Source organism: Polyergus mexicanus, unplaced genomic scaffold (assembly GCF_030449975.1).
Source record: "Polyergus mexicanus isolate NDT 795.1 unplaced genomic scaffold, iyPolMexi1.0 SCAF_14, whole genome shotgun sequence".
In the NCBI taxonomy this organism is placed as follows: Eukaryota; Metazoa; Arthropoda; class Insecta; order Hymenoptera; family Formicidae; genus Polyergus; species Polyergus mexicanus.
Window position 1 is genome coordinate 2,499,682 of NW_027223334.1, and position 13,881 is coordinate 2,513,562.

The window sequence follows — 13,881 nt, forward strand, 5'->3', positions numbered from 1 at the left end:
AAAAGATATAATAACTATTTTTGTTAATTTAAGTCGTATGATATGACCCCAATACAGGGGCTCAGACATTGGACTAAGAATTCTTTTAATAGTTTCCATTCTTATATAAAATCAAAAATTTAATAATAATTTTCTAATATGCAAAAGATACTTCAGATTTTAATAAATAAATTTTGAGATTATATAAAGACAAGAGAGATGTGAAAAAACTCGTATGCGTAAATTCACCACAATCTTTTTGCATCCGGATATCTGAATATTTCGGATACAAAGAAATTGTGAATTTACACAATTGCAAATTGTGTTTTTTCTTATTTCTCTTAGATATTCTCTGTCACTGAAGGAAGTCGAATGTGTACTAAAAAATTTACATTTTATAATTTCGTTATTATTATAATACAGAAAAACTATATACACGCTAGATCCTGACTCTTATAGGCCTAATTTCTTATTATTTTTTTCATATGTTAAGGATATTATGTCGATAAATATACATAAAGCATTATTGCATATAATATATTGCTATGTTGCTGCAATATTATATTGCAATATTTCTGTAGGCGGACATTTTACTGTTGCTGCAATATCATAACAACGTTGCAGCAACATTTCGCAATGTTTCTGCAATATTGCAATCTTGCAGAAAAATGTTGCTGCAATGTTATTGGAATCTTGCGGTGCTGTATGGGAAGATTGAAATTTGACCAATCAGGATAAAAGGAATTTCCTTGTCCTGATTGATCAAATTTCGATCTCAATGCATAAGTCTGATACGGGCTTAAGGCATTTGCTAGGTCCTTCTTGAGCAATGCATATAGTTCTTGATGTCATACTGCGTACTCTTTTGAAGTAATTAACAATTAAATTTTTGTCGGACACAGCGATTGGCTATTGAATAGAGAATTTCTAGAGTCTCTATCGAGATTCTAAGAATTCTCCATCTGACTGCCAATTGACGTATCCGACACACAAACATTTTGTCATATGAATGTAATATCAGTCTTAAAGCTCGAATCAGACTACGCATTGAAGATTGAGGATTGAAAATTGAAATTTGACCAATCGGGATAAAAAAATTTTAGTTCCTTTTGTTCTGATTAATCAAATTTCAATCTTTAATCTTCAATCTTCAATTTTCAAGTAGTCTGATACGGGCTTTACGCCGCATGTAACAGCACCCTAAAGTCGATATTACATTTGTCGTACGACAAACTTTTTAAGCGCATTGATTAGCTAATTTCTAGAGACTTAAGAAAGTTTCTATTTTGCAGCCAATCAATATGCTTAAAAAGTTTATCGTACGACAAATGTAATATCGGCCTAAAGGCAAACGCTCGGTCTAGATATACTATATCTGTAGTTTATGGTGACACCAGTATATGTACAAGGTACAAGGTGACGATCATGTAATTTTTTCCTCTAATTAAGACTTTACAAAATATAAAACAAATCACAATCATAATATGATCAAGCTGTTGAACGATGTCCGATCTTGAACTTTCAGTTTCAATCATTTCTCTTTGATAATCTGATACCGATTTAACGCTGCTTCTAAGTGAAATATTTTATTGGATAGTTCTCTTTGCTTGCACTTTTTGGAACTTTTAATTGAGATGAAATGGATATATAATCGAGTGTCAACGAGTGGAGTAAACAAGGAACCTAAGTGTAGAAAGTGCAAGTAAAACGGACAGATCTTTTTTAGCTAAAACAGGAAACCAAATAAAGAGTAAGTGACATTTAATAATCTTAAAGAAGAATAATCATTGAAAAATTGTTTAAAAAAATTTTGATAATAGTTTGTGTCTGTGTGCTATATGATATTAACTCGCTACAAATTACACGAACTGTTATATCTCATTTGACAAGCTGTCAATATCTTAAATGTAAAGCATTGTGCATCATTTCAAGGAATTTAACAGAATGTTATTTAGAAATAATATTGTATTCCTTATTTCTGTAATTAGAGTAGACAATTATTTAAACATAGCAGTATCTAATATTTTTCAAAGGTTATTCTTAACATTATGCGAAGAATATATATTCTTATATATTTCGAATATAAAAATTAATGTATTTTTTCAGTTATTGAAGATGATTATATCAGAATAATATGCAACACTTAATATTAACGACAAGGCTACTAGTAGTACAATATTAAAATATTGAAATCAAAAAAGAAGTAAATTAAAACAGAAATAATATTACAATATAAAAGAAGATACATGTATTTAGTAATTAAATACAAAGTGTGTTGAACCTGCTTTATATCTGTACAAAGGTATCATATTCTATTATCTTTACGTATTTGTTATAATGATTTTCTTGCATAACATAGTGTAGGAAATATCAGTTAAGTATATAACAAAGTATAACAAAGAGAGATAAACTACATAATTAATATTTATTTATTTTATTATGTCAAACACAGATATTAGTTTCATATTAGTTCATATATTTACATTATGCATTATATTGATACATGTCATTATATGATATTTATATGTAAAAAATACCTTATTTATATTATCTTTAACGTGTGTATATCAATTATATTGAGTGTATATTAATTTTGAATGTATATCATTACAAGAAAAGATTAATCAACGATTAAAAGATTTTATATTGTAATAAAATATGTTATAATATATTTCTCTAACAAATATAAATTAATTAAGCTATATTTTACAGTATAAAGTTTTGTGCTTTATCTAAAGTATCTAACAAAATTTGTAAAGCATTAATAATTATTTATAAACTTAGTGGACATTATTTTAAGTAATTATATTTTTTATTCAAGTAACACTTAAATGTAGAGAGATCTATTTATGTTTTGGATTATATTTATATTTTATGCTATAATGAAATTAATTTGTTTAACTGTTACATTTTTAGAAAAATATATAAAGGATAATGTATTTGTAGAAAGGAAGTTGTTTTTCTGATTATTTTTGCTTTAACAAGAGCAAAATATTTTGTGGAAAAAACTATTATCTGTAGTTTTGTCCTTAAAAGATCTAATCCATTTATAACTTTATCGATTTTGCTTTCTACCAATTCAACTTACAAATTTAATAACTTATGTTTAGATGATATCGACATAAGTATTAGTTTTAAAGATAATAATATATTTAAGGAAATAGATTTACTAACTAATAAATTAACTAAGAATTACTTAGAAAAATTATAATTAATTTTTTATTAAATTTTGTTTTCAACAAGTTTCAAACAGGTACAAATAAAAAAAATGTATTCTAAATTTACAAGAACTTGCTCTTAACAAAACAAATTAGTGTTAATAGTTATCTTTAATTTATCTAGTTATATCTATTAGACAAATGGTCAGAAAAATAACTTAATTAATGTTTTCTAAAAATATATTTAAAAACTATCACTAATGAGAGAAATAACAATATTAGAAAAAAAATATATTTATAATATATTTATATAATATATCGTCGCCATTATGCCAAAACCACGAATGTGCAATTTTGTCTGAGGTATCGCAATGTTGAAAATTTAATTTGCTTCGAAAAATCAAGTTCTAGTTTTATTTTTATAATTATTTTCATGAATCGATACCTCAAGTTTGATGTGATATACTATTATTAACGCATTCATGTCTCTAGCATAGAATCTTTATTTTAAAAAAATGACATTAGAAAAATTACAAATTTATAGTTTTGGCATAAGGACGATATTTAATCATAGATGTAGAACTAAAAATATATTATATTTTTAATTCCATTCCAAAAATATCTGACTTTTCTTGTTATTTTTTCAGTATGTTAATATATGAAACAAAATATAGTTTTACAATGTAGTTATGCCTGTATCAAAGAATTATTTGAAAATAATAACAAAAACTTTAAATTATTTTTACGGCTAAGTAACTGCAATTTAGCTAGTAGTTAGTACTAATTTAGCATTAGTAAAAAATGGTATCATTTAAATATGTTCAAACATATTTAAATGTGTTTTTAGTTTACATTTTTGAAATTGATGATTTAATTTTTAGCATAATAGCAACAATTTAATATTATTTTTTAAAATATTTAATTTTGTTGACAAAAAAGTTGTAAAATCAATACAGAATCTGGCATATGCAATGTTGTATGTGTGTGCGTGTATTGGCAAAATGCTAGCTAATTGGAAACATAAAAGTGCTAATTGGAAATATAAAAGTTTGTCAATAGAAGATTGATGGTAGAAATCAAGCAGATTCCGGCTCACTTGCATTATAGTTTGACACAGATAGGAGGCAGAGATCTACATTGACAGACTGCTCGGTTTTTGTTACCAATCAGCTATTATATCGGCAATCTATTGTCAGCAGACTTTGATAATAGAACACAAGTTTAATGTGAACACGATTGAAGCTAATCTGCAGTTTTTGCTCGAATCTGTGGCAAACCGCCATGTTACTTTTATTTACTATCTTTATATATATATATTATATTTAGAATATTTATATAGAGAATATCCTATTTTTCGTGCATCATTTCTTAATGATAAATTTTCTAGTTAATTTTAGAGTAGATTTTTTCTAAGTAGAAATATCAAGGCATCAATAATTTTTAAATGACTGAAAAAAAGCGTTTTTATGAATTAAACACTAGAAAGTATGCAGTAAATAGATTATAAAATTAGCTAATTTTAAATGAGATATAGTAAAATTTTAATTGCAAGCTTACAATTAACTATAAAAATATATAATGCTAAAGATTAGAAAACTGTGATAGATAATAAAATGTTAATTTGATATTTTTACTAAAGAGAAATCAAATTAAAACTGATCAGAGTTGGTCATTAAAAAAGTAATGAAAAGTATATACACCTTAATATTGTACTTAAATATATAATAAACTTATATATATATATATTTTTTTTAATATGATACTTATATATTTATTTAATAATATATATAATTATAATTAATTTAATAATTATAATTATTATATAATATAATAATTATAATTATAATTAATTTAATAGTATATTACTTATATATAATATTAATTAATGTATATTTAATATTTTTTTATGAATGTATAATATTATAAACTTAAATATATATAATATTATGTATTAAACTTTTCTACATATATAGTATGCTATACAATGTTATCAAAATATAAAAAAACTAAAAAATAATTTAAAATATTTTATTTTTTTAAATATTGATTAACACAAAAATATATTGATAATATTTTATTTATTTAAATATGCAGTAATTAATTTTTAATAGTTATAATCTTTTCATATCTATAAAAGTTTTATAAAATAATGAGATTGTATTTATTTGTGTGTGTTAGGTGTATTAGACGAACAAAAAAAAAGAGAGAGGAAATTATTAATCAACTATATTCTGTGGATTACAAAGCCAATGATGTTTTCTTCAGGCCTTAATTGTAATCTCTCTTTCCCCAGTTGTTTGGGTTATCCACAAGATAGTGAGGAATTGATCCCAAAAATGGCACGTGAGCCAATCATTCTTAATGTTTATGATATGGTGAGTTACTGGCTTCAATATATTGTATTACATACTACAACAAATAAAATAAACACCATTAAGAATTGTTTAATGTTGTTAATTACCAATTTTTGTAAATTTAATTATATACATCAATTAGCATGTTATAAAATTTAATTTAACATATATATTCTGTTGCAGTATTGGATAAATGAATATACTACACCTATTGGTCTTGGTGTGTTTCATTCGGGAGTGGAAATATATGGAACAGGTATGTATTCAAAAAATTACGGATTATGAAATAAAGATTTGAAATGTATTTCTGCTACAGAATATGCATACGGGGGTCATGCTCAACCAAGAAGTGGCATTTTTGAGATCACACCAAGAGTAGCTGAAGAATTAGGCGAACAATTTAGATATAGGTGCAGTTTATATTTTTTATTTTTTATATAAAAATGCACTCTTTAAAAGATAAGCGCTCTGTAGTATATCACACGTGGTCAATCTTTCTGTAATGCCATCCTTTATGTTATAGACAATCTGTTCATATTGGATATACAGATTTCACAGAAGAAGATGTTTCAAGAATTATTACAGAATTAGGCAAAGATTTTAGAGGGGACCGTTATCATTTGATGAATAAAAATTGTAATCATTTCAGCAGTCAGTTCACATTGGTATATTACTTTCCTTAACAACACTAATGAATATATAGTATAAATAATATAATAAAAAACAATATTTATTTTAGATTTTATGTGGACAAGAAATACCTGGTTGGGTAAATCGTCTAGCATATTTCAGTTCATGTGTACCATTTCTTCAACGTTGTTTACCAAAGGAATGGTTAACGCCTGACGCTTTGCAACACTCTCTTAGTCAAATTAGTCATCACGAAAGTACACCACCATCGGATACTTCATTGTAACATTTAATTAACATTAAAATGCACGGTCTAAAATACCGTAGAAGTTATACGTTCTAGGTAATATTAAATATGATGAACAAAAATGTTAATTAGAGCTATGACTTTGCCAAGATTTGAAAATCTAAGGAACTAAACCGTCAAAACAAGGTACAAATTTGATATTGTACACTTGAATATGCGACTGCTAACAATTAGTACCAAAAAGATTGCCTTTGTTGCAACATGTCTCCTAAAATGGCAATCTGCAATGTCGCATGTGTTCTTTGTTGAATAATACTGTCAAGATAGTTACATAATGAATAGATAATTATATATGAATTCAAATTGTAATGAACAAGAAACTTGTATGTTAATGAAAACAAAACTTGTTACATTAGAAAGATATATAATTACTAAAATTAATTTTTTTACAAGTTTTTATTTTTTATTTTTTACATTAAAACTGTAAAGCACTAAGTTAAAAATATAATGCATGAACATCAGATAGATATAATTATATGTAAGAAATATTATATACAATAGTTTGAATATATTTAATGATCTATTTATTTTCTATAATTTATATATATATATATATATATATATATATATATATATATATATATATATATAGATTTTATACCTTACATATAATGTTTTATCGTAAATATTTTAAATATTCTGGAGATGAATTAGAATCGAAAATTCTACTAGGATAATGTTAATAGTTTATTATTATTATGTTAATAGTTCCTTGAGTTAAGAGAGAGTTAAGGTGAGAAATAATCAAAGTTGGTCAATAATATCACATGAAACTTCCACACTCAAGTTTGTACACTTGTATCTTTTCATCTGTTTTTGATTTTTATAACTTATTAGTTAATTTTAATTTTTACTGCATAGCTAATATCCAGACACCAATAATTCTGGAGTAATTATTAGTTAAGAATATTTTATAAACTTGACTTTAGATATGCAAATAAAGTTATATTCTCTAATTAGTTTTAATTAATAATTTTTTTAAATTTTAATTAGGTTTTGCTCTTACAACTATTAGATGTTGTATTTGAAATTACGATTTACATACAGTTATGAAGGTATGTAAAAGCTAAAAATTGATCAATCGCGAAACATAATGATTTTTTATATTTTCCTAGAGAAAAATCAAATCTAAATTGGTCAACGAATAAATTATTAAATGCTAATATTAGAGAGAAGACAGAAAACATCGTCCTGTTAATACCACGCAAATATTTATTTCTATGCTAAATGGTTGAAACAGAGAGAAGATATAATAGAGGGCGGGAGTCAGCTAAAAGAGTATCAGGCAATTAGAAAGAGACGAAGTCAAGTGACCTGGCTGTCCTTGTCTGTTAGCGCATGCGCAGAGTAGAACATACTGCAGAGTCCGGAGAGTACATTAGCATAGTAAAAAATATTATAAAGTTATATTTTAAAGAAAATTAATACAGATTTTTAAAAATCTAATAAATGTTTTGTTATGACAGAAAATCAGTTAAAATTTATTAAAAAACGTATTTTGCAATATATAAGTAGACAAAAATTAAACCATAAATAAATATAATAATTATAATTTTAAGTGTTAATAAAGGTAAATTTTAATTTACATTCACAAATTATTTTAAAAATAAATTAGTTTCTTAATGATCAAATTATCAATTTCGATATATTTTAATCTTTAAAGAAATCACAAAAATTTTGTTTATATTACTGTACAAGTAAAATATATAATTAAATTCAATAAACGATTTGCATATGATTAAAATAATAAAGTAATACGAAAAATATATTTCAGTTAAATTGTTATTGCAACAAATTTATTGCTATAAAACAGCTAATACTAAATATCAAAAACTGCGCATGCGCGAATAGACAATGACAGCCAGGTCACTTGATTCTATCTCTTTCTAATCGTCTGATATGTTTTATAAAATCAAAATTCTCTTTAGATCGCGAATTATTTCTACATAAAATAGTTTATATAAATCATCAATTATTGAAAACTAAATTAATATCTTTCATTTCGAGAGAAATATTCGTTCATAAAAGTATATATCAACAAGTTTTTTTAATTATAAATTAAAATTTTTCGCTAGCTTGGCTATTAAATATGGCGAATTGGAATGACCAATCAGCAATTGATCAGCAAAGGAATTCTATCACCACCTACAGTCCTATATAATCAGAGTAGAGTCCTATATAATCAGAGAAGCGACATTGTTACCTCCTCCACGCTTCTCATGATCGCCATGTTGGACCCACAGCTGTCCATGCCCATACAGCACCGCAAGATTGCAACAACATTGCAGCAACATTTTTCTGCAAGATTGCAACATTGCAGAAACATTACGAAATATTGCTGCAACGTTGTTATGATATTGCAGCAACAGTAAAATGTCCGCCTACAGAAATATTGCAATATAATATTGCAGCAACATAGCAATATAATATATATCCAATAATTTACTCTTTTTGTCCTGATTGGTTAATCAAACGCTTCGAAGCATTTCTAGCGTCTTCCCGACCGCAGCCTATATAGGACTTTATCATTACATTTTCTTCTGTTATTCTTTATTTACTCTATGCTCGGATCGAGTTCTAGTTCTAGTTTCTAGTTTCTAGTATCGTGGATACTGGCCTTTAGATAGAAGACCTTTTTCATTTTGTCGCTTGCGGAAAGTTTAAAAATAGTTGAATTCTCGCTGATGAAATGTGATACAAATTTCCTCGGATTTTAGTTCCCAAATTGTACAGATTGTTCATATCCTGTTTGGAAAAAATTTCTAACCGCGAACTCTTCCGATTATATATATGGCTTCAAAAATGACTCTTTCCCAGGCTCTGGGAACAGATGGGAGCGACTATAGTCATAGGCAAAAAATTGCAATACATTACCAAGTTAGGTGAGAAAATCTTAAAAAATGCAGTTTTTTTTAAATTTTTTAATTGTGAAATTTAATTTATAAATACATATAATAAATAATAAATTTTAATTTATGAGTTATTAATGTCTTGAAAATTTCAATTTCCATTTGATTAGATATGTCTAACTTTTGTGTGTTTTTACTAAATATATATATTACATTCCAATATAAAATTAGAGCACTTACAATAGCGCACTGAACAAAGACAGAGTACAATCTGTTATTATATATTAAATAAATAAAATCTTTCTAAAGTTGATGCGACATTTACATTATTTTACTATAATTAATATCATTCATAGAGAAATTATACATATGCATATTTATCTAAAAATATATCAATAATATGTATGCATACGCACACACATATGTATAATACATAATATGAGTATATATAAAAAATCCTGTCATTTCTATTTCTTGTCACAATATTATTTTTGTTTTCAGTGCAACAAATAAATCAAGACTGAAGTATTGCATATTTTTTCACTATTTATTATTTTTTATTATGCTTGCTAAACTTTCTGCAGATATATTAGATTATTTCGATATATTCATCTTAGAAGTAGAAGAGCTACAAATACCACAGGTATAATAAAAAATATCTTAAGCAATATTATATAAATGTAGAATTTAGATCATGTTTTATTTTGTTGGATATTTATTTAAAACAAATAAATTTAGGAGAGAAAACTCTAATAACAAGTATCTTTTATTGTTGCTCAATTTTATATTTATTAAAAATGTGATATATTGTACATATTTTTTCATTCCTAATAGAGATCATTGATCATTTAATTGATTTATTCTTCTTTCTATTTTAGCCATTATGGTGGGAATATATATGGTGCACTAGTTTGCCATTATCTTTTCTTGCTCTCTCAGCAATTAAAATAAATAAAATTAAAACACTGCAAAGATATATGATAGGTATCGTTTTATTAGGTCATGGTTCATTGATATATGCTACTGTGTATTACTTTAAGGATGTGTGGACGTACTTAACTGTAGGTGAATCTGAAGATATTTATTTGTGGCAGGTATGATTATTTTTGGAATCATCAACTTTACTTGATTAAATAATTTATCAATTGGAATTACCCACAAATTCAATTTAATTTTTAATTTAATTTAATTTAATTTGCAAGAATTTTATTTATTCGTTCATTAAGGAAAAACCCTCTTGGTTTAATATTTTAAGCAAATAAACTGCATACTAATATAAAATAATTTATTTTTAAGGGTCTACCATACGGCGTACTTTGGTATGCATTTATTCTTCTAGCCTCACAAGTCCATTGTTTCTCTTTATACTTTTCTTGGAATCTGTTGGTTGCCTGGAAAATACGGAGTGTTAAAAAAATGGACTAAACCCTATAGTCAACTATGGACCTTGTCAAGTTTGATAAAAAAGTTATAGATATATTTCGGAATGTGAGCATTCATATTTATGTGGTTTATATTAAAAAACAAAGATATATAATTGTTATAAAAAATGGCATCCAAAATGTGTGAAAAATATATGTAATATGTATATAAGAGAGAGAATATCAATGTGTACTTTTGTATATAAGAAAATATGATATACAAATTAATTAGATTTATATTTTTTTAAACAATGAGATTTATGAGTTCTTATTATGAGAATATGTGTCATATTTCTCTGTCAAATTAAATGATATTTTTATACAATTTTTTCATTATTATGACAAAACAAATAAATTCTGCTATAATGATAAAATAAAAGGCATTGATATTTTATCAGTGCTTACTAATGTCTAGCTCACATGACTATCATTATTATTACACAATCATAATGGAGCAGATATATCGATTAAATAGATTTTTAATATAAAAATGCAATATAGAAACAGTTTGAAATATTTTTCCCATAAATGATATCTATCTATAAACAACATATATCACAAATTTATTCTTGATTACAAATTATTGCGTTAAACGTCATTGTTGCTTTTCTTATGTGATGGCAGCTATTTGTTTCGCTATACTTATTTTTTAATTAGTCGCTTTATTAAAAAATTGTTTTTTAATAATGTAAATTTAACTTATGAACATTTATTTTGTCATTTTATGTTCTTTTGAGCATCTATTCATAATATTTATCTAACTTTATATCCTTCCTCGTAATAGAGTCTATATTCTCACTTATTTGAATTAAAAAGAGTATTCCTAAAATATTGCACCTTTTTAAATGTACAAACTGCTTATGGTTAAAATGAGATATGCACTAGTAGATATACAGTAATATAGCATAAACATAATAAGTATAGAAATTAAGGTGATTAGTGTATAGACTTACAATTAGTGCATTATATATTAACTATAAGCATGTACGTTGTACATCAAACTTAGAAAGAGTGCAATAGTGTAAAAGTTATCTCTTTTTTTATTTATCTAAGTAAGGATATAGACTTTTATTGTAGAAAAGTACATGAAGTTAAATAAACATTACAAATAAATATGCTCAAAAGAATATAAATGAAAAAATAATGTTTATATTTTAATTTAAATTATTAAAAATACAATTTTTTAATAAAGCAAACTAACAAGTAAAAACAAAACAATTAGAATAGACAAAAATAATTAAAAATATATTTTAAAATATAAAAAATATAAATATTTTTAAATCAATATAATTTCACAAAATTATAAAATTTAAAAAATAATAATATCAAGTTATTGTATTGCAAGAGTAGGATACATAAAAATTTCACATGCTTATTTATTTTTCTTGCAAAAATCAAAAATGCATATTTATACATATTTGAAAAGTTTATACAAGTAAATATACAGGGTGTCCCATTTTAAAGGACCCACTCAAATATCTCAGAAATACTGCGTTAAATCGAAAAATGTTTCAAACAAAAGTTGTGTGGCTTCAAGGGGGTCATAAGATGGTGACAATGATTTGACCTTGGAAAATCATTTGAAGGTCATGTGAAGATCAACTTTAAAATCTTAAATAGAAACCCCCATTTTTTATTTAGTATTCTTGTAGCTGACATTGAGAGCTTTCTAAAACACCATAATAAAGTATTTTTTTATTAAGTACTTTTTGAGCTTACTTTTTTTTTTTTTAGAAAACATTACAAATACATTTTTTTCTCACTTACGGTACGCCGGTTGCGATTAATTTGCACGTAGATCATTTCACTCTCTCTCTACGTGCAAACTAACTGCCAACATTGCATTCACTTAACGACCGCAACGCTCGCGAGCATTATCTGTCTTTGTTTAACTTTCGGTGAACAACAAAAATAAAATGATACGTGAGCGTTGCGGTCCAGTTCAGTCTAGAGAGAAGATATAATAGAGGACGGGATAACCATAGGTAATCGTGTAAGTGGAAACATATCAGACGATTAGAAAGAGATAGAATCAAGTGACCTGGCTGTCATTGTCTATTCGCGCATGCGCAGTTTTTGATATTTAGTATTAGCAATTTTATAGCAATAAATTTGTTGCAATAACAATTTAACTGAAATATATTTTTCGGATTACTTTATTATTTGAATCACATGCAAATCGTTTATTGAATTTAATTATATATTTTACTTGTACAGTAATATAAACAAAATTTTTTGTGATTTCTTTAAAGATTAAAATATATCGAAATTGATAATTTGATCATTAAGAAACTAATTTATTTTTAAAATAATTTGTGAATGTAAATTAAAATTTACGTTTATTAACACTTAAAATTATAATTATTACATTTATTTATGGTTTAATTTTTGTCTACTTATATATTGCAAAATACGTTTTTTAATAAATTTTAACTGATTTTCTGTCATAACAAGACATTTATTAGATTTTTAAAAATCTGTACGGAAAATTTAAAATATTTATTGAAGAAACAATCGATAAGAAGGACTTAAGAAGCAAATAACGGATGTCCGTATAACAAAATAAATCACAAAGAAAAAAACAAAAAACGCGACATACATATTAATAAATTAGATTAAAATAATTAATATACAATAATTTACAAGATGTGAATAATATAATATAAATAAAATAAAGTTAAAAAATAAAGCGTTGCAATGTCTGCGCAGTCCTAGTGCAGCCCCAAGTCAACTAAAAATAACAAACCAAGAGATCGTTAACGCGTTGTCCGATCTTTGTTTAAGAATCTCTAATCAACACAAGACAATAGTAACATAACACATCAATGTTATATTTTCCCATTCAGCAATGTAACATGTATGTGTATAAAAATTTTATTTTATGTATACATTAATGTATCTTATAATCTTAACATATTAAAAAAGCCATCAATATAATAATGATTAGTCTATAGTAAAATTATACTGTGAAACAAATATTTTATAACAATAGAAATAACAATAATAATAATAAATTATAAAAAAAGATAACACACATTTACAAAAAAAAAAAATAAATACCCTTGTATATAAAAATTGTTATTTGGTGGGAGATTAATGTTTTTTACACACCAATATACTATACTAAACATTTCATAGATTTTTTATTTTATTATATGCAAAGAGAAATAGAATTAAGAACAA

The 13,881-nt window shown here is 25.2% G+C and overlaps 2 protein-coding genes across 3 annotated transcripts; both read left to right on the forward strand.

The window, feature by feature from the left end:
- Positions 1–1,389: 1,389 nt before the first annotated feature.
- On the forward strand, positions 1,390–6,884 carry LOC138939355 (deubiquitinase DESI2). Of its 2 annotated transcripts, XM_070307045.1 has the most exons (8): positions 1,390–1,406; positions 1,505–1,729; positions 2,086–2,281; positions 5,316–5,512; positions 5,675–5,747; positions 5,808–5,901; positions 6,015–6,156; positions 6,231–6,884. In XM_070307045.1, exons 4-8 carry the CDS (start codon positions 5,387–5,389, stop codon positions 6,405–6,407), a joined length of 612 nt encoding a protein of 203 aa, XP_070163146.1. In that variant the 5' UTR covers positions 1,390–1,406; positions 1,505–1,729; positions 2,086–2,281; positions 5,316–5,386; the 3' UTR covers positions 6,408–6,884. The 2 variants fall into 2 exon arrangements, with proteins under 2 accessions (XP_070163146.1, XP_070163148.1); XM_070307047.1 differs by lacking the exons at positions 1,390–1,406; positions 2,086–2,281 and having other exon boundaries at positions 1,425–1,729.
- Positions 6,885–9,010: 2,126 nt separating this feature from the next.
- Jagn (jagunal) lies at positions 9,011–10,910 on the forward strand. Its single transcript, XM_070306995.1, has 4 exons — positions 9,011–9,310; positions 9,779–9,920; positions 10,156–10,371; positions 10,574–10,910. The coding sequence occupies exons 1-4, from the start codon at positions 9,219–9,221 to the stop codon at positions 10,700–10,702; spliced, it is 579 nt and encodes a 192-aa protein (XP_070163096.1). The 5' UTR covers positions 9,011–9,218; the 3' UTR covers positions 10,703–10,910.
- The last annotated feature ends 2,971 nt before the right edge of the window (positions 10,911–13,881 follow it).

Bases quoted from the DNA above. Each gene is read 5' to 3' on its own strand.
- LOC138939355 (XM_070307045.1), top strand. From the start codon at position 5,387: ATGATGTTTTCTTCAGGCCTTAATTGTAATCTCTCTTTCCCCAGTTGT. The intron at 5,513-5,674 runs GTGAGTTACTGG...ATTCTGTTGCAG, and splicing joins TTCTTAATGTTTATGATATG to TATTGGATAAATGAATATAC. The intron at 6,157-6,230 runs GTATATTACTTT...TATTTATTTTAG, and splicing joins TCAGCAGTCAGTTCACATTG to ATTTTATGTGGACAAGAAAT.
- Jagn (XM_070306995.1), top strand. From the start codon at position 9,219: ATGGCTTCAAAAATGACTCTTTCCCAGGCTCTGGGAACAGATGGGAGC. The intron at 9,921-10,155 runs GTATAATAAAAA...TTTCTATTTTAG, and splicing joins AAGAGCTACAAATACCACAG to CCATTATGGTGGGAATATAT. The intron at 10,372-10,573 runs GTATGATTATTT...TTTATTTTTAAG, and splicing joins AAGATATTTATTTGTGGCAG to GGTCTACCATACGGCGTACT.